Raw genomic sequence first — 20578 nt, 5'->3', positions numbered from 1 at the left:
CTCCAGGTGGCTCAGTAGTTAAGAGTGCTGGCTGCTTTTCCCGAGGACATACAGGGCTGCTCCAAACTGCCTGTGACTCATAGGTCCCAGGGAATCCTATGTCCTCTTCTGGCCTCCGCAGTACTGCACACACACAGAACACAGACATGCATGCTGGCAGAGTACCCAGCACATAGAATAGAATTTAAAAGACAGGAGTGAGCAGTGATAAGACCTTTCTCCATCGCTCTTCTTCCAGGGAGTCTGTCCTTTCTGCATGGAGAGCGGAGGAAGGGAATGGTGCTGTGGGCGTTTCCCAGCCCTGGCCGGCCAGAGGCCTTTGTCCTTCATCTGTCAGGCCTGAGGAGCAGCACTGCAGGTGGAGCGCAGCTTCGGTACGGCCGGGATAACTTCACCATCTAGGGAATGTTACAGTATTTCCGTCAGACCTGGACAAGACACCATGAGGTGCTCTGCCCTGATGCAGACACAACTGCAGTTCTGGTGTGGAGCAATGCATGGCTTGCAGCCAGAGATGGAGGAGAGCACTTTTCCTAGCAGCCCACCTTCTCTGCCTTGCAGGGAGCTCACCTTGACCTCCAGTCTCAGAGTAGATGCTGGGACTCTCAGATTCTCTAATGATGCAGCCTCCTATTTCAAAAGGGAGCTGTCTTCTGTGGAAGAGATGCAAACTCATATTTCCCCACACCATTAAAAATACTCATAAGGGATCACAGTTAGTTAACTTGCTGAAATCAATGGCTCGTTTCTATTTAATTCTATTTAGCGGTGTTATCTATCTGCAATGACTGTTTACATGGAGCCAGTATACTTTCAGAAAACTATGTTCTACCTAAACGCAGTTGACTTTTCTCTTTTTGGGCTTGGCCTTTGCCAGAATACCAGACAGGGCTGAGAGACACAGCAACGGACTCATGTAAGTACAAGAATGGTTACATACATGTCTGTGGATGGAGAACAGTTATCTGTAGAGACAGGTATGGTTCGATTATACATATCCCATTTGAGATAGTATTAGTCTGAAGAAAATACTTCAGGTAACAAATTTAAAGGTCTTTAACACCGATATTAATGACAAATAGGTTTCTAATGCTTACCCTAAAACCAGGGATGTCTAAGCCGCCCTGCTGTGCTACCTCTGCTATCCACTGCATATCAACATTATGTGTCCCATTTTATAAATGAAGAAAGGAACTGAGAGGTGGTATTCTAGTTAGTTTTTTATTGACGTCATAGAACGCATGCCCAAAAGAAATGTGGAGGAAGAGGTTTATTTCATATGATCTCAGTGTGGAGGTACGGCCTCTGGATTTGAAGGCACACAGGTTCTCTCGAGTGTTTCGAGGGGTGGGCAGCATGCCAAGCGCTGGAGAACTCTATGGTCGCCTTTCTGCATTACAGCAGCCCTCATGATTTCATTTTTTCCCAGATCAGACTTTGCTGCTGCTGAAATTGAACCCATGGGAGTCTTCCAGTTTTCCCCCAGTTCACGAAACCTCTCAGTGTCGGAGGACGCACAGAGGATCCGAGTCCATGTGCAGAGACTGTTTGGCTTCCACGGTGATCTGGTCACGGTCTCCTTCTCGACAAGTGCAGGCAGTGCCGAGCCGCTGGAAGACTTTGCGCCCGTTCAGAATGGCCAAGTTTCTTTTCGGAGGTTCCAAGCCGAGGCTGATTTTGAAATAACCATTATTAATGATCAGCTTCCTGAGACAGAAGAAAATTTTTACATTAATCTTACTTCAGTAGAAAATAGGGGACTGAGCAAGGGTGATGTGAATTGGAGACCTCGTCTAAATCTAGATCACAGTGTGGCAGTGGTCACCATACTGGACAATGATGACCTAGCTGAAGTGGGTGTTCCTGTCCCTACGACAGCCATGATGGTGGCACTTGATAGCACTCTTCCTGCTTCTGAAGCTAGTTCCACCACACACCCTAGCACAAACAGGGTGCCCTCCATTCCACACACCACTGAGATGTCTGCCACTGGCGTAGAGACGGCAGGTGTGCCTGCCACCCCCGACAAGCTTGTGGCCACTCCTGCTGCCTTGTCAGAGAAGCCGGACTTGACCCCGGGAACCATTCCTGCTGCGGTCTATGGGATACTCAGTCTTGGACCTCCTGTCGTTCATGTGGCAGAGGAAACGAAGAATGGCACCCTGAGCACTGCAGAAATCCTTATCCAGAGGACTGGTGGCTTCACAGGCAATGTCAGTGTGACAGCAAAGACCTTTGGTGGAAGATGTGTCCAGAAGGAACCAAATGTGCGGCCCTTTCAGGATGTCTATGCAGTTGCCAACCTAACGTGGGCCGTTGAAGAAGAAGACTTTGAAGAACAGGCGCTCACCCTTACGTTTCTAGACGGGGAAAGAGAACATAAAATATTGGTTCAGATCCTCGATGATGAGGAACCTGAGGGCCAGGAATTCTTCTATGTGTACCTCACAGACCCTCGCGGGGGAGCACAGATTGTGAGAGGAAAGGACAACTCTGGGTTCTCAGACGTTGCTGTCATCATTATCACAGGTAAGGGCAGCATAGGACGGAGAACATAGAGTGCAGTGTTTGTAAGAAGAGCAGTCTGTCTGAGCTTCAACCTAAGACATTTGACTCACGCATAATAATTTATTAAAAAGTGTCTTCCTTTAGAACAGACATGGTAGCACACCCCTTTAATCCTAACACTCAGGTGGCAGAGCTCTCCAAGTTCAAAACCAGCCTGGTCTACATAGTGAGTTCCAGGTCAGCCAGGGCAGCATAGTAAATCCTGTCTAAATAACAGTAGCAACAACAGCTAGTTGGCTTCCTAAAGTAATGAACTATAGCATGAATCCGTGTTTTTTAATCTAATATATTCTATGTGTTACATAGAAAGAGTCAGGTACATGGTCTGTAAGACTGTAGCTGCACAACATAGAGAAGAGTCCTTAAATCCTCACTATTTTTCTCTAGAAAAATGCTGGGTTTGATGTCCAAACATGTGATCGCTTATCTTGTTTTGGAACCTTATATTAAATTTTTGAGCCATTTTTAGTAATCAGTCATAAAACAAAGAAGCCATTGTCAAGAAACTCTCTGTATTTGTTATGAATTAGATTAAAATTAGTGTCTTTTATTTGTTTTTGACCCAACACAATATATATAATCATTTTAGTAGTTGGATACACTCACATACATGTGCATGCACACACACAAATGTACATGTGCATGCACACATACAGAGTCCTATCCATTTATGTTATATGGTTTAAAATTGTGTATGGTTTTTGATCTAATGCAAATGAACAGTTAATGCCTTGCCTCTATTTCTCCCCTTTCACATATAATATACGTGTATATATCATATGTGCACATATGCACATACATAAAACAGCAGCTTACATTTTTAGTTATTTTAGGAGTTCCTCACACATTGATTTGGTGGTAACTCATAGTTTAGTCTTTGAAATGATGCTATATATTTCATTAGATACAGTAGATCAGCTTGTAAATAACTAAAGCAGTAAAAGGCCACTTCATGATTATGTTTTATTTTGACTACATATTATCTCTCTTCATATACATGGAATGTAATGCTTAAATAAATTTTCAAATACTTAAATCAAGTTAACATACATATATAGCATCTCAAGTATTTAATGCTTCAATGGTGAGAACATCTGAGGTTTATTCTTAGCAATCTCAAAGTATACAATACCACGCTTTTAACTACCCGCATGCTGTGCGCGCTCTCAGGACTCCGGGAGAGTACAATGCTGTCTCGATTTATGCTATCTTAATCATTCAGCTTTGATGTCATAGTAACTTCCTTTATAGTGTTTCTCCTATTAATGTGATCCTACAACTTTTCACTAATTATAATTAATACCATTCCTATTCCAACAGTTTATTGGGAGTATTGTAAATTTTAACTCATTTCTGAAAGCGTTTTACATTGGCTTAATTGATTTGTATATTTCTAGTAAAATTAATTTGGAATTAAGCACCACCCTCACATTCTGTGGTTTAAATATTTTGCTTTATTATAGCCATACAGATATGACCACTGCTGACAGCCAAAATATCTATTAATTAGTGTGGTCTACTCAGTCTAGTGAAAATAAAAACAGTTCTTTTGAGGTTTTTGCTGTTTCAAACAGTGCTCCATTAGTTTCTGTGTAATAGAAAGGACTGTAGTCCTGGGTAGGTGGTTGGCAGAGGGCTCTTTTGTGGTCAGGATGGTATTTGGAATGAATCGGCTTCTACATTTACCAGGCAATGTGACACACCAAATTCTGCCCAAATACCAGTTCTGTGCCCCTCAATTGTGTGAGCATTGTGAGATTCTCTGTCACCTGCATAGGATGTTCAACCGTCTGAGCAGTGTGGGATTCTCTGTCATCGGCACAGGATGCAACAGACTCCTGTCCTTTAGTGTCAAGAGAAATAACACACCTGATACTGTCATCTGTAATGTCCACATGACTGCATTATTTTAAGGTCTTTCATTTTTTTTTTATTCTGCCATCTAGTCTGTCATAACCTGGCATTTTCTCTTAATAATATTTCTGTTTTAATTAGATCATTAACTTTATTGATTCTTCTTACCCTCAACCAGTTTTCATAATCTTTTCCCATTTAAATGTTAGAACTTTAAAATAAGTCAGGTGCTTAATCTGTCACGTCTAAAACCACCTTACTAAAAATGTAGCTCAAATTTATTGTAGCTGTGACAATAGAATGTTAGTTAAACCCCAATCTGTTGCTGTGCGAAAGAATTCCACACTGGCCCAGAATGGAATATAGTAAAGGCTTATTTATTAAGGATTAAACTCACAGAATTTAGTAGTGATACACAGTCCTCTGCATGCACAGGGAACTGGAACCGAATCCAGCAGCCAAGGGCCTGGCAGACGCTTTACATCTGCATATATAGTACATGAGACCACGCCCCAAATGGGCTGGTATCTTCAAGGTTATTGGCTGAAGGAGTTCCTACAGCACCTATCAGTGGCTATTGCCCTACAAAGAAAACAAGGGAGTGTAAACTCCCAGGAAAGAAGAGAACCAAAGATGTATTGGTTCTCAAAGAAGAGAACCAAAGAATTGCCACCAAAGAGAAAACATTAGCATCATATTCTGATGTTCAGCTAAGAAATGATTATAATGATTAATTGATGAAAATGAGGATTGGAAATCTAGCTGATAAAAAGCATAGGGGAATGAATGTCCACGATGCGTGTATCCACGTTTTCTTACACTTCAGAGCAGAGAGATTGAGCTCGAGTTGTGTTTGAGGCTGATTGCTTTAGGATTTTTCCTTCTAGGATCATTTTGAAAGACTGGGATACTCGGGACAAGACAGCATGTACAGTAGTTAAGATACTGGCCTAATCCACATTCACTCCTGTGCCAGCTGGACACGCAGTAACTGGGTCAGCATGCTGTGTGTGTGTGTGTGTGTGTGTGAGAGAGAGAGAGAGAGAGAGAGAGAGAGAGAGAGAGAGAGAGAGAGAGAGAGAGAGAGAGAATATGTGAGAGTGTGAATGTGTGAGTATGAGAGAGACAGAGTGTGTGTGTGTGTGAGAGAGAGAGAGACAGAGACAGAGACAGAGACAGAGTATGTGTGAGTGTGTGAGAGAGAGACAGAGAGTATGTGTGTGTGTGAGAGAGAGAGGCAGAGAGTATGTGTGTGTGTGAGTGTGAGGGGGGGTATGTGTGAGGTGTAGAGTGTGAGTGTGTGTGTGTGAGAGTGTGAGTGTGAGAGAGAGACTCTGTGTGTGTGTGTGTATGTGTGTGTATGCGTATGTGATGGTTCCTATAATCTCCTATAATCTGAGCTTCTAACACAGATTCTCAGGAGTTGCATAACCATTCTCTCTCTCTCTCTCTCTCTCTCTCTATCTCTCTCTCCCTCTCTCTCTCTCTCTCTCTCTCTCTCTCTCTCTTTATTTATTTATTTATTTTTTTGTCTGGAGCAGAGAAGGAAGTGTGTGAAATAACTGTCAACCCACTTAAAAAAAGGTGAATTACTTACATAGTTCATTTCCTTGACAGATACTTATTAGCCGCTAGCCAGGAGCTGGTGCTCTTGTCCCAGGAGCACAGCTGTCGAAAGACAGTCGTTGCTCTGATGGAGTTCACTTTCTGTGGGATGCACACTTCAAATGGCTGATAAATGTGTTGTGCAATCTCCTTAGACAATCCTGTCCAACGTCAATTTGAGGACTTTGCCTCATCTTACTCTATTTTGTTTTGTCTTGTTTGGGAATAGTTTTAGGAAAAAATTATTAGAAATTATAGTTCTCCCACTTGTGAATTTCTCCTTTATCCGTCTGGGCTATGAAAACTGTTGTGGCGCTGGAGGGTCATCGACTCCTAGGTGCGGTAGAGCTCTCCGTTTTCCTTTGCAGGGAGTGACCTCCACAATGGCATCATAGGCTTCAGTGAGGAATCCCAAAGAGGCCTGGAACTGAGGGAAGGAGCTAGTGAGAGCAGACAGCAGCTAGCTGTCACCAGGCAGCCAAACAGGTAGGTGTGTGTGTGGAGGGGTGGATCTGTGCGTATGCGCACATATGTGAGCATGTAGATGTAACTTTATGTACAGAATTTAAGGCCCATACAGAATGAGGGCAAAGTGAATGTTGATAGAAGGTTTTCTGCAAGCTAGTTAGTCAGTATTAATATACATTTTTATAATTGAAAGCATTTTTATTACTTGTTGTGTGGGGGCGTGCCCCTCTGATGGTATGGGTCGGTCAGAGGACAACTTTCAGTTGTCACTTTTCTTCTCCCATGGGTCTTAGGGATGACATTCAAGTTGGCAGGCTAGGATGACTAGTGCTTTTACTGGACAAAGCACCCCACTAGCCTGGATGCTATCAATGTCCATCTATTCCTGAACACATTGGGCTTTTGACCATAACATAGAAGCGCCCAGAAGATTGTGCACACTGTCTAACTCAATGTCAGATGATTTAGGCCATCACTTTCTCAGGATAAGCACTCTGAGGTGACTGATTCTAACCACTGAGCCCCAGGGACACCGGAGCTTTCCGTGCAGCCGGATTCTGTAGTGAGACTTTGGGTCTCAGCGCAAACACATTTATGTGGATTAATGCCTCCACCTGGGGCCTATTCTCTCAAAATGTAGGACATCGTTTTGCTTCAAATGTTATGATTATAGCTGTATTTAGGAGTAGTATCATCCTCTAAAGATATTGTTGAGAAAAAACAAATAATATCCATTTGCTTGCAGTTAGAGATTATATCTACTTTTTGTCTGCACATTTTTGTTACGTTGGACAGAAAGAATTTTACTTAACTTTCCTCACTGGTTCGTTACCGACCAGTGCGCATCAGAGAACAAACACCATGGAGACTGGTAGCTGTAGTTTTCCATTTATCTTCTAGAAGTGCTCCGTGCTGCCAGTCTGTCGAGGAGGACGGACAGTTGGCACCCCTGCCAGGGACTGTGTCACTCTGTCACTGCTTGCATGGGTTTGTTTTGTACACAGGGCCTTTGAAGACGTGCAGGTCTTTTGGCGAGTCACAGTTACCCAAACGGCTACCACTCTGCAGAAAGAAGGACTGAACCTGACAGCTGAACTGCGCTCTGTGGCAGGGGTCACGACTTGTGCAGTGGGTCAGACAAGGTGCTTCATCCACCTCGAGCTCAATCCGCAGAAGGCAAGTGTGATGAACTGCTAGCCTTTCCTTTAGAACTGTTCACCTCAGAGCATAGTTATTGAAACTTACGCATTTTGTGGTGATTATGTTTAGCCGTAACATCCTTATTAGACCGAAGGCTTTAGATGGAAAATGGATGCCATTGTCAGTTTTCACTGAGTGTGTGTTCTGTGTTTCTGTTTCGTGCCCTTCCTAGGGTACCTTTGACCCAGCCGCTCGCTGTGTGTCAGACAGATCAGTATCTCTACTGACTACAGCATTTGCAGCTTTGATTGTACCATATTCATAAACATTCTTCTTCTATTTATACATGAAGGATTTTTATTCTCTTTTCACATATCTTGGGTAGCAGAGTTTTGATTTATAAAAAGAGGCACAGAAAGCTACTTGGATAAATGAGGATTGTTCAGCTGTAAGTGCTCTGGGAGGCAGACACTGACCCCACTGCCAGGACAGTCTGCACCATTCAGACGGCATTGGCACAATGACCCAGTGCCTGTTTAATAATCTAATAAGCTTTTCTATCTACGCCCCGTGAGATTCGAGTGCTTGAATGTCTAAGGTACACTCAGTACTATTCATTCTTTGATGCATATTTATTAAGTCAAAATATGTAATAAAAAACTGTTCGCCAGTTGTGACATGAGTGTTGAAAAGCATAATGGCTTCCCTGCATGAACCCGAACTTCACATAGCAGAGAAAGCACACACGGACGTACTTGCGTGACGCTGTTCTCAACACTCCTGCCTGATTGAAGATTACGCCCTCGTAGCCTTCAGTGTTTTCATTTCTCCGTTTTTCACCGTTTGCCAAAATAGTTATTTATACTAATCCCATATAAGTCTGTCTCCATACATATTTTTATATTTTGTGGAACTTCTGGTCGGGAACCGAGAAGGAGCACTTGGCGCTGAAGACCGAAGCTTGCTGCCCTTGGTAACTGCCGCTGTGCTTTGGTTGGGTTGTGAGACCCAGCTCCTGCCTCCAGCTCTTTCACATGGGAAGTGCTTAATCCACTTGGAACACTAACTTTTTTTTTTATTAATTCATGCCTTCAAGGATAATTTTCTCAGTACGCTGTTTCCCAAGAATAATCTACTCTTTACACTTAGCAGTGCCAACCGTATAAAAGTCCTGTTAGAACTTCTGCCAGGGTGGGGCTGCTTGTCTCTGTCTGCCCGTATCTAGGAGGGCAGCCTGCCGGAGATGGGACAGCAGCCTGCTCTTCTTCAGCCCCAGTGTTCTGCTGTGTTAGAAGAGACAACTGCCGCCCTTATTTCTGCTTCACTTGTTTTGCTTCACAGGTGGTGATCACTTTGTCCTATTTTTGATAGTTTTTGCTTTTCCTAGAAATAAATCTTTATATGCAGTCTTCTTCTTATCTACTTAAATGAACAAAGAGCAATGATGAGTTCTTTTTTATTTTTTATTGAAAATAGATTTCTTCTCATAAAATATTTCCTGATTACACGTTCCTCTCCCTCTGCTCCTCCCAGCTCCTTCACCTCCTCTCCTTTGCGTTACCACCCCTTTCTGTCTCTAATTAGAAAACAAACAGGCTTCTAAGGGAAAATAATGTCCTAATATGATATAATACAATAAAATAAATGTTAGAACAGAAACTAATACATCAGAATAGTACAAAACAAACAAACAGGAGAGAAAGAGCCCAAGAATAGGCCCCATAAACAGATAGAGATGCAGATACTCACCCGGTCACACACTCAAGAATCCAGAAAAACATAAAACCGAAAGCTGTAATATGTGTGTGTGTGTTGTTGTTTTTTTCTGTGTGTGTGTATGTGTGTACAAAAGACCTGTGCTGTAAAAAATAAGAACAAAAATCTACTACTGGATATGCAGCCTGACGTTAAGAGTGGTTTTTCCCTTGGAGAAAAGTAACCTTTCATTTGCAAGTGGTCATCCATTGTGGACTCCTTCCGAGTCAGGGACGGGGTGGGTGTCCTCTTCTCCTTTCAGCTCGGGGACTGCAGCTGATGCAGACCCGTGAAGGTGCTGTGCTTGCTGCCTCAGCTGCGGCGAGCTCATGTGTGTGCTGCTTCTGTTGAATTAGAAGGCCTTGTTCGCTGAGTGTCCTCCATCCCCTCTGACTCTTTCAGCCTCCTCTTTTGCAGGATCCGTTCCCCTGATCCTTAAGGGGAGGGATTTGATGGAAATATCCCATTTAGGTCTGGCTGTGGCTTTCTAGTTTGAGGTTCTTGGTCACCCAAGCAGTGTTGGTTGGGTATGGGATTCTTCTTGTGAAGTTGGCCTTGAGTCAAATCAGATACGGGTTGGTTACTTCCACGAGGTTTGTGCCACCATTTCCCTGACATATCGTGCAGGTAGGACACCAGTGGGTTGTTTCCATTTATCCTTTGGTATGTGTGGAGTAATTTCCTGTACCAAAGATGCTAGAACGTAAGGCATCAGCTAGACTTCTCTATGTTCAATGAGTTGTATAGGTATTGTTTTCAACACTGGGGCCTTGTCATCAGTTTATGAGTCTTGGCAACCACCTTGCTTGTTTGGGGGATTCCATGGGACAGACTCCTTTGGTCAACAGTTCAGTTAGATGTAACACATTCCTAGTACTGGAAGCTTCATTTGGTGGCAAGAGATGTCCAGTTGGGCTCTGTCTCCCCCATTATTTGGTGATTTCATTTAGATTGTTTGTGTGTGTGTGTGTGTGTGTGTGTGTGTGTGCGCGCGCGCGTGTGCATGTGTGTGTGTGTACGTGTGTGTATGTGCACGCACGTGCCTATGTACTTGAAAACTTCTACTGTACTAGGTTCCCATACTATTCCTCAAATGGCTCTTAATTTCTACTGTCCCTCCCCCTCATCTCCCTCTTCTCTTCCCCTTCTCACCTGATTCTCCTATTCAGGTCACCCCTGTTCCAGTGTGTCCATAAAAATTCTATATCTATTTCCTAGAGAGTGCTACCTGTGCCCCTAGTACCTTATTTTGTATGTAACCTCTGTGGTTCCGCGGACTGTACCTCATTATCATTGTTTTAACAGCTAATATCCACATATAAGTGAGCACATAGCATATTTTTGATGGCTGTTCCTTAATAAATGAACACGTTTAACAGAAGTCCCCGATATCTCTATATTTACATTCTCCTACATATTAACATTAATAAAATAGTAAGTATTCATTAATGTCACACAACTTTAAAATTTTTTGTTTATTATTTATTTATTATTGCTGCTTGCCACTTCACTAACATGGAAGCCGGAGAACAACTTTGTCCAGTAGTGTCTCTCCGTTTGTGACCTTTTGATTGGATTCCTCTCATGGAACTCAGGCTGCTTGGCTTGTGTGGCGTGGCTAGTGTCTTTACCTGCTGAGCCATTTCTCCCATTTCTCCAGTATTCACAAACACTTTTTTAGACTTTATATTTTGATTCTACTGTAGTTTCACTTGTAACTGATTTTAGGTCCTCACTGAGCTGTAGTTTTGTTTTTTTTTAAGTTGAATAATTCTCTTGTGGCTACTAAACATATCATTAGCTTTTATCTTTGTATTACTTTTAAAGTTTTGGAAGTGTATTTGCCTTTTGGTGGTTTTATGTTTTTAGAGTCATCCCAATTTTTCTTTCTTTCTTTTTTTTTAAAGATCTATTTATTTATTATGTATACAACAGTCCTTCCATATATACTTGCATGCCAGAAGAGGGCACCAGATCTCATTACAGATGGTTGTGAGCCACCATGTGGTTGCTGGGAATTGAACTCGGGACCTCTGGAAGAGCAGTCAGTGCTCTTAACCTCTGAGCCATCTCTTCGAGAGACAGCTCAGGGGGCAGAGTGCCCGACCCTCTGCCTGAGGACCAGAGTTTGATTCCTGGCCCGGCACACCGCATGTAGTTCCGTATACCGTCAGTCAGCACCACCCCCTGGAGGCCTGCAGAACAACCCTCACACACAATCTCCCACTGTCCACCATAGATCCGCGTAGAGTAGTAGGCAAAACAAACAAACAAAAAACCCATTTTTCTTAATCTGAGATATTTAATCAACTCTTGCCCAAGGTTCAAAAAATTGTTTGATCATAAAGCATTTTAGAGATTGATGTTTATGAATTACAAGGGAAGTGATTTTGAGCAAGTGTCCAACTACTGTGGCTGATTATAGCTAAAAAATCTAACATTTTGACAAATCTAGAGTCCTATTTTAATATTTTCCATGCTATAATTGCGTTTCACTTTGCTTCGGTGGGGCTTCCACCAGCTGTTAGCACAGCGCTGTGTCACGCGGCCGTGAGGAGCCGCTGCTTCACTCTTCAGGGCATGAGCTCCTGCACTGTACACGACAACACTCCAGCCACATTCATCCTTCCAACTTTTCTCGACGATGCCCGCAGACTGAAAGGAAGTTAAGCAGAGGCTGGCTGCTCTGTGCTTGTCCTCTTTGCAGAGGGGACACCATGTTGGAGACGATACAGAGGATTCTAACTGCACTGAGACTGGCTCCTAACTCCATGGTTCTCAGCCTGTGGGTTGTGATCCCTTTGGGTCACAGGGGCCACCTAAGACCATCTGAAAACACAGACATTTAAATATTTACAAAAATTGCAGTTATGAGGTAACAATAACATAATTTTATGTGGGGCCACCACAACATGAGGAAATGTGTTAAAGGGTGACATCATTAGTAAGGTTGAGAACCATCGTCCTAATTAGAGCAAGGCCCTAAGACTGTATTTAAGTTGTTTTGGATAGGTAAGAAAGATAAAATATTCAAATATTTTGTCTTCTTTGTCTTTCCAGCTATTAAATGGCAAGGTTGGCATATTCTTATATCAGTCAAAGGAAATTTAAACCAAGAATGAGCTGAAAGTGGAGACACGGATCTTTAATTCAAGGTCTCCAGTGCCTGAGGCATGAAGAACACAGTCTGAGTCCAGGCTGAGTGATAGACCCGATCTCAGGAGTAAAGGAGGGGGTGTGGCTGTGTTCTTAAGAAGAAGAAAACAATAAAACACTATAACCTGCTATGCATTTTCACAAGTTATGCTTTATTACTTAAAATGGATTTGGCTCTTCAAGTTTGGATTCTATTTCTCATAAACTGAGAACTAGCAGTATGTGCCAGGAAGCAGCAGCCATGATTTTTTGCAGTGAGGTTGGGAGCCTATGTGGATGTGCCAGCGGGCAGATACAGTTAGTCCTAACCTTCTGGCCTCAGAACTGTCTGCAGTGCTTGCCAGGGAAATGGTTTCAGTCCCAGAGCTTGTTCAGCAGTCTGTACGATAGTTCAGACTAAGCTCTGATGACAGAAGTCCTTGGTTCAAATCTTAGTTTGACCACTAATTAATTAGGTAATGCTGGATGGGTTGTTTAGCCTTGCTCAGCTTCGTAAGGTTAACCGGGGTTAATAAAAGGGCCGTTAGGAAGAACAAATGCGATGATAGTGAATGAAGGTTAGTAGTGCAGTTCTTGGCAAGGAATTGACCCTGTGAGACGATTGATGGTGTTCTTACTAAGAAGGGCTGGGCCGGGAGCCTGAGGGAGTCTAGACTTCTGCAGTAGCTGCAGCAGTACTCACCAAGGTTTGCAGAAAACACATCTGTCCATACAGTGACACAAGGTTAAAGTGCCATCTCCTCGGTCCAGTTTCTTCACCCTCAACTTTAAAACCTTTTTCCTGTAGTCAACTGATCATTTATTCAGCCCGTTCATTTTCAAGTTATGAAGAATTTAACTGACTTGCCTAATCAACTTCTTAGACAGGTTAGAACCCATCTTTTGAATTTCAGTCAACTCTCCCTTTTCCAGATGATTTATTTCATGGTTCTACATTAACAAAATATATAAAACAAGATTTAGCTCAAGAAGGAGGATAATTTTGACCTTAGAAGGAGGTCTCAATGAGGAATGGTCTAGATTAGATTGGCATATAGGTGCACCCGTGAAGGCTTTTCTTAAATCTATTAACTGAGGTAGGAAGAGCCACCTGGAAGGTGAGCAGTACCTCTGTGTAGGCTGGTCCTAGACCGATGAAGATGAAAGGAGGCCCTAAGCGCTAGTGTGCACGCACTAACTCATGCTTTCTACACCGACTGTGGATGTAATGTCCCTAGCTGCTCCACGTTCTTACCTCCTTGACACTGTCTCCATGATGGATTGTAACTGGAACTGTGAGCCAGAAGCCCCTTTCGTTCTCAACTTGCTTTGTCAACTTAATTTATTATAACAACAGTAAAGACCCAAGACAGCAGGCACGCTCTTACCCCGCTAAATCTATTTCAACTAAATGAAACATTTTGACATTGGTGCAAATTTCCTTTAGAAAAATATTTAGGTAAGATATTCTTTTGTTTTTACTTCTCTGCTTCTGAGCAGTTCTGAGCCCAGAGAGAGGAATTTGATACTAGTTAGGGAAAAAGGTCACCCTGAAGTGCAACCGCCTCCCTAATAGAGGGGCCCGCTGCAGTTAGTGTGCAATGGTTCATGAGAGGTCTCCCATCATGTTTAAGTCTGGAGAGGTTCAGATATGATCTTTCAGTCTTATTTCTCAATAGAATTGTTTGAATAGAGCATTTCTTTGTCTGACTAGAAGATTCCTTTGTCTCTAGTCTAATTATATGTAGGCCCCCATCTGTACACTATTCAATTTTTAGATAGTTCTTTACTTAGATTACAGCACATTCTTTTGATGGTAAATGGCTATAAGTAATGTTCTAATCATCATCACAATGAAAAAGGAATATTTTACTGGAAAATAAAGACAAGAGTGTCTATTGGAATTTAATATGCCAAATCCTTAGTTCAAAGAGACTATTGTTCCCATGGCCATTAAGGATATTAGCTCTTGAGTACAGTCGCCCTTACTTTCTCTACTGCTTCAACTTTGTGCATTTGCCAACTATTGTTTCTTTATGTGGAAAGAATATACTTATTTCTACATTCTATCATATACTGACAGCATATCAACAAACTAAAGAATGTTATGTGTTGTTGGAGAGCTAAACATATTCATGACATAGAAAATGGGATTAAGAACATTTCCTTAAAAAAAAAAGGAGCATTTCCTTTATGAAAGATAGAACAAGATAGAACGTTTTTGGGTAATACTGAAGGATTTGATGTTTGTTTCGTGACATAATGATTATTATTTAAATGATCATGAAGAAATGATGGATTAGGCTCTTGCTGGCACATAAAAATATGCCTAATGTATTATTAAACAGTGACACGTGCACGTGAAAACACATCAAGTCACATTTAGCAGGATATGCCAAGATGCTAACAGACACTGCTAAATGTCTCAGATTTTATTTTGTAAGAATAAATCATTTGTAATAACAGACGATTGAGAATGTGTTCTGAAGAACAATTCAGGCTTCAGAAAATGAATGATTTCAGGGGGAAAACAAGGCTGTAGCATGAGCAGAGTTAATTTTGATTTGATACAATGTATTTCAAGAATTTGAAAATTACATGAAATTACAGAATTTGTTACCAATATCTCCTCATATTTGTTTACAATTTTAAAAACTTAAAAACTCTTGGACGGAAGTTGAGGCTCAGATGGCAGAGCTTTCCTCACACAAGCAGAGCCCTGGGTTTGGTCCCCTACATCATGTAGCTGGAAACGGTGGTGCACACCTGTCATCCTAGCACTTCAGAAGTGGAGCAGAAAGAGGGTCAGGAGCTCAAGGTTATCCTTGGATACACTCTGAGCCCAAGAGTAGTCTGTGCTGCATGAGACCCTGTCTCAATAGTACGTCAAGTAAGTAGATCTTAGGAAGCTGAATTCTTCTTCTGCTCTTTTCTTGTTCAGTCTGTGTTGTTGTCCAACTCCACGCTCGGCCCTGGTTTCCACCTGACGTCACTGTTGAGGCTGCTGCTATCATGTGTGATGTTCTGAGTTTTGACTATTTATGTAAATATTGTTTAACCATATGAAGTAAACATTGTAGCGTTGCTATTTTTATACTTAAGGTATCATATATATGTATATAATTATGCAATCTTTATGAAACCTGATGTTTTTTTTTATTGCCATGTTTTGAGATCTACCTATTTGGAAAAATATTTGAATAGTTTTTGCTCTCACTGGTTTTAACTAGCGGGTTGTCTGAATGTGTTTTATTTAGTCAACATTTGCTTATTGACTTTAAGTCCATCGTCTTTGGATCTTGCCTTAGGCAGGGTTCTGTTTCTGGGAAGAGACACCACGATCAAGGCAACTCTATGAAATAAAGCGTTTAACTGCGTGGCTGACTTGCAGTTTCCGAGGTTTAGTCCATGATCATTATGGCGGGTAGGCAGATACTGGAGCTGAATGCAACATTCTCATCCATAGACAGAAAGAGAACGCCGAGGTCTAGCATGGGCTTTTGAAACCTCAAAACCCACCTCTAGTGATACAGTTCCTCCAATGAGGTGACACCTCCCAATCTGTCTGGTCCTTTCAAGTCACTCACCTATATAACTAAGCATTAAAAAACATGAGCCCATGGAGGCCATTCTTATTCTAAACACCACAGATGTTCATGTTACAGAGACAAGCTCACTTTCAGGAAATGTAGTTTTAAAGAAAGCAGTAAGATAAGAATAGCCAGGTCCCAAGCAGCCCAGACAGGTGGGTGCCACTACGAACAGGTGTGTGGTGGAGAAACAGGGGAGAAGGGAAATGGAGCGGTTTGTGTGCCACGGAGAGAATCCCAGCTGAGGATGGCAGTGAGGAACAGGCTGATATGGACGGCCGATGTGGCCACCTGAGCCCATGTGATGTCTGGGCTGGGTTACTGTCGAAGGCCATGTCTGGGTCCATGGCCCCACTGTGACTGGGGTCTGTGTTGGTGTCCATGGCCCATGGTACTATCGAAGGCCATACGGATGCCTGAGGTCTGGGCTATCACCTGGGCCATGTTGATATCTGAGGGCCATATTGCCACCAGGTCATCCTAATATGAGTGTCACCCAAGGACATGGTGACATGTAGGCCAAGTAGCAGGCGAGGGCCATGTTTGGAAGAGCTGATCCCACCCCTTACCATCCTTATGGGAGAACCGGCCCTGACCCTTGCCCGAGGGGGATGGTCCTGGTGGAGGCTGGACCTACTAACTCAGCTGCACACCCATACCCAGGCCCCTGGGTTGACCCACCCTAGCGTCTACTCCATCTGTGACTGCTGGAGCATGTGGAGTGTAGAGCCATAGCCGCAGGATCTCCACACTGGGGCAATAGCAGGGTATCCAAGAGAAGTTCCCGGGAGCGCCCGGTGTTGATGGTGCAGGAGAAGCCGGAGGCCTTGAACTGGCTACTACTCACTGCAATGAACATTTGCAAGTAGAGCTGTTTGCACCAGAGTGCTGTACACACAGTGTACCTCCCAAAGCCACGGCCGCAAATGAATCCGTGATGCAGAGGCGGGGAAGGGGAGGAGCGAAGTGGTTTTCTTTCTTTTCTTTCCTCTTTATCCTTTTTCTTTTTCTTTTTTTAATTTTCTTTTGTGGGGTCAGATGCGAGGATGGGAAGCGGACATGGAAGAAACTGGGAAATGGGTGCAATTGGAGTGCATGATAGGAAATCCTAGCATCAATAAAAATTATGTTAATAAAAATAGTTGCCGTAGTGATTTCATAGAAGAATTTGGTTCTGTCATTATATAAAATTCATCCTTAAGTATGTATTTCTTTTTAATATGTTTTAAATTGAAATGGAATTATATCAGTTTTTCCTCCCTCCAACCCCTCTCATGTTCCCCTCAACTTGCAAGTAGATAACCTCTGCTTTCTTTGGTAATTATTGTTGCATATATATATATATATATATGAATATATGCTGCTATGCTGTAGATGAACTATAGCATTATAGCATGTTCTAGTGACAGAAATTTGTAACAGAAGTATGTTTGTAATAGCTAAATCTTTCTTTTCCTTACTCTTAGGTGCCTCACACTGAAACACATTTTTTTGTGGAGCTGTATGACGTCACTGCTGGGGCAGCTATAAACAACAGTGCCAGATTCGCTCGGATTAGAGTTTCCAGGCCGGATGGACCCCAGGGTCTTATTTCCTTTTCTGTGGGATCTCGGCTGGCAGTGGCTCAGAAGAAGGCTACTTTGATCAGTTTGCAGGTGGCCAGAGATTCTGGGACAGGAGTGATGATGTCTGTTAACTTTAGTACCCAGGTGGGCATGAAAAGGAAAGCCATGTGTGTTCAGATTCTTTTCATTCATAAGGAGTACAATGAAACAATAATCTAAACAATATTTTATCTGAGGATACCATGATGCCTTGCTGTTTATTTAACACACTGTTTTATCATCTTATCAGGTGAGTTTCTGTCTCGTAACTAAGATATCATGTTTTAAAATTATAGGCTTTCTGTTTGGATTGCTCTGTTTGGCAGAGCTATGTCTGATGCCAGATACCACATGCAAATCTGCTCCATCATGTCTCTGGGGTCTTAGCAAATGCTTCCTCTACGAAACTTGGACAAAAAAAACAGAGGTTACCCACAACTTATATTTGAACTAGTTCTGTTTCTTTTCCCCCTCTCAGTCCTTAAATACTAACTGATCTTACGTGTTGTAGAGCACTGGCTTTGGGGCTCACTACCCTTCCATCCTTCCATGTGGTGTGCAGTGCAAGACTAGCTTATGGGGGCCCAGGAGAGGAACACTGAGCGCAAGAAGAGAGCAGGGCCTGCGTGCTCTTCTGTTCTTTGTTTCTAATACATTAAAAAAAAGTTACTTATTTTTCTTGAAGCATGATTGTGGAGATTATAGCTTGCCTATTTTGGCCCTCTGTGTTTTCCCCTTTACTTCTTTAGCACTAGGAATTAAATAGATAGGAAACTAGAACTGTGCACAACATTGCTATTCACCCTATTTTAAGCCTCCATGTCTGGCGATCTAGGCCTCAAAGTCTTATTCAATATTCTTTGTAGTGTGGCTCATGGGGCGCAGTGTGGCTCATGGGGTGCAGTGTGGCTCATGGGGCGCAGTGTGGCTCATGGGGTGCAGTGTGGCTCATGGGGTGCAGTGTGGCTCATGGGGTGCAGTGTGGCTCATGGGGTGCAGTGTGGCTCATGGGGTGCAGTGTGGCTCATGGGGCGCAGTGTGGCTGGTGTGATAGAGTAACATAGCTGTAGAGTCAGGGGCGGGAAGCTGCCCTGGAAACCTGCGAGGAGACACCAGATAACAGAAGACCTTTCTCTGCTGTGTGAGACTGTAGTGATATTTCATTTGAATTTTAATAAATAAAGCTTGCCCAAGGGTCAGAGACTAAAACAGCCTCACTAGTCAGCCTTACAGAGCAGGCAGTGGAGACACGCACCTTTAATCCCCGCAGCCACACGAGTTGCCATAGACGCTAAAGCAGCAGTGGTACACATCTTTAACCCCAGCCCTAGAGCAGAATATAAGACAGGAGGAGTCAGCTCTCGCACACAGTCTCATTCTGAGATTCCTGGAGGCAGGATCGCCATTTCAGACTGAGGTAGAGAGCCAGTGGCTGGCTGCTTTACTTTTCTGACCTTTAGACTGAACCCCAATATCTGTCTCTGGGTTTTTATTATTCATGCTACATGAGACCCTAAGAATAAACTCCATTTTTCACAGTTTTATAGTACTGCAAGCAGACAGAGAAGCAATTTCATTCATATTGAGATTTTAGTATTTTGTTTAGCGTGATTCTGAGGGAAAGGAAAATGAGAAAATGTGTGTTCTGTGCTTGTACCTCTCCCATGAAGTGTTTCCCCTTTAGGTTATGAGTTTATAGAGCAGAAGAAGGGAAACTAGACATGTGAGCATATACTGAAGATATTTGAGGCGCTTTTATGAGCAAGTTCACATGCTCAGATGAGAGACTTGCAGAGTTGATAGATGGATATATGTATGCACGCAGACACACCTGCTAGTCCGGTTACCGTCTACACTGCCCTGAGATTACAGACTCAGTGCTGCGATACCAATGTCGTGTTACAGTTTTAACACGAAGTGAAAACTGGACTCTGAAGCTTTTTCTATAAATGCAGATTTTGTTTCTCTAAGGTGGAACAGATATGCCCTTCCCTGCTCAGTACTACAGGCCATGGGAATTGTGTATGAGACAATAGTAGGTGACTCTGAAACTACAGGGGAACAATAAGATGAGTAGGAATCTGGGCCCCAAATGGTTCATAGAGAGGTAAGTTCCACAGTTTCCCCTTTTGCCTTGTACTCAAAATTTTGAGCTGAAGAGCTTGTCATATGGGTTCACTAATAGAAAAAGAAAAAAATTAAATAATATCTAGATATGCTGTCTGTAGTGCACAGAGCAAAATTCCCCATACAGATATAATGTCTATAATGAAAGAGCAGGAAGTGCTCTCCCCACGAATATACTATCTGAAGTGCAAAGAATAAAAATCCCTATAGAGATGCTGTCTGTAGTGCAAGCAATGAAAACCCCCTATAGATATTCTGTCTGTAGTGCAAGCAATGGAAACCCCCTATAGATATTCTGTCTGTAGTGCAAGGAGCCAAGATAGAACCATGCAGATACGCTTTCTCTAGCGCAAGGTTCAGCAAAGGGACAGTAGAGCAAGACAGAAAACTCTTAGTTAAAAAATCTTTGTATTCTCTAGTCAAACATGCTAGAAACACTTTACCTCAACGTTATCCACATCAGCAGTTTGTGTGTGTGTGTGTGTGTGTGTGTGTGTGTGTGTGTGTGTGTGTGTGTAGATTCATATCCTTTCCAGGGGCCCAGTCTCTGCACACTGGTCAGAGGATTGGAGAGAGCTGAGCATCAAGACTGCATGATGTCTCTGGTAGCTTATTAGTAATAAAACTGTCCATCAGTCTGCAAAAGTTTAGATAAACCATGGGCCTCTTCTTAGTGTGTTAAGAAACAAGCCGTCAAGACACATGTCAGCCAGTGTAATCTCCTAATCATGT

The 20578-nt window shown here is 42.7% G+C and overlaps 1 protein-coding gene across 1 annotated transcript in view; it reads left to right on the top strand.

The window, feature by feature from the left end:
- Adgrv1 (adhesion G protein-coupled receptor V1) overlaps positions 1–20578 on the top strand; it is a 504420-nt gene that overhangs the window by 176906 nt on the left and 306936 nt on the right. Inside the window, exons 72-76 of the mRNA XM_087896763.1 lie at positions 239–374; positions 1430–2529; positions 6396–6513; positions 7500–7671; positions 17582–17824. Of these exons, the coding sequence (XP_087752889.1) occupies positions 239–374; positions 1430–2529; positions 6396–6513; positions 7500–7671; positions 17582–17824 (1769 nt within the window). The remainder of the gene's footprint in view (positions 1–238; positions 375–1429; positions 2530–6395; positions 6514–7499; positions 7672–17581; positions 17825–20578) is intronic.

This window comes from Myodes glareolus, chromosome 15 (genome assembly GCF_982192425.1).
Source record: "Myodes glareolus chromosome 15, mMyoGla1.1, whole genome shotgun sequence".
NCBI lineage: Eukaryota > Metazoa > Chordata > Mammalia > Rodentia > Cricetidae > Myodes > Myodes glareolus.
The sequence above is the reverse complement of the archived record's forward strand: the minus strand, read 5'-3'. Positions and strand labels throughout refer to the sequence as shown.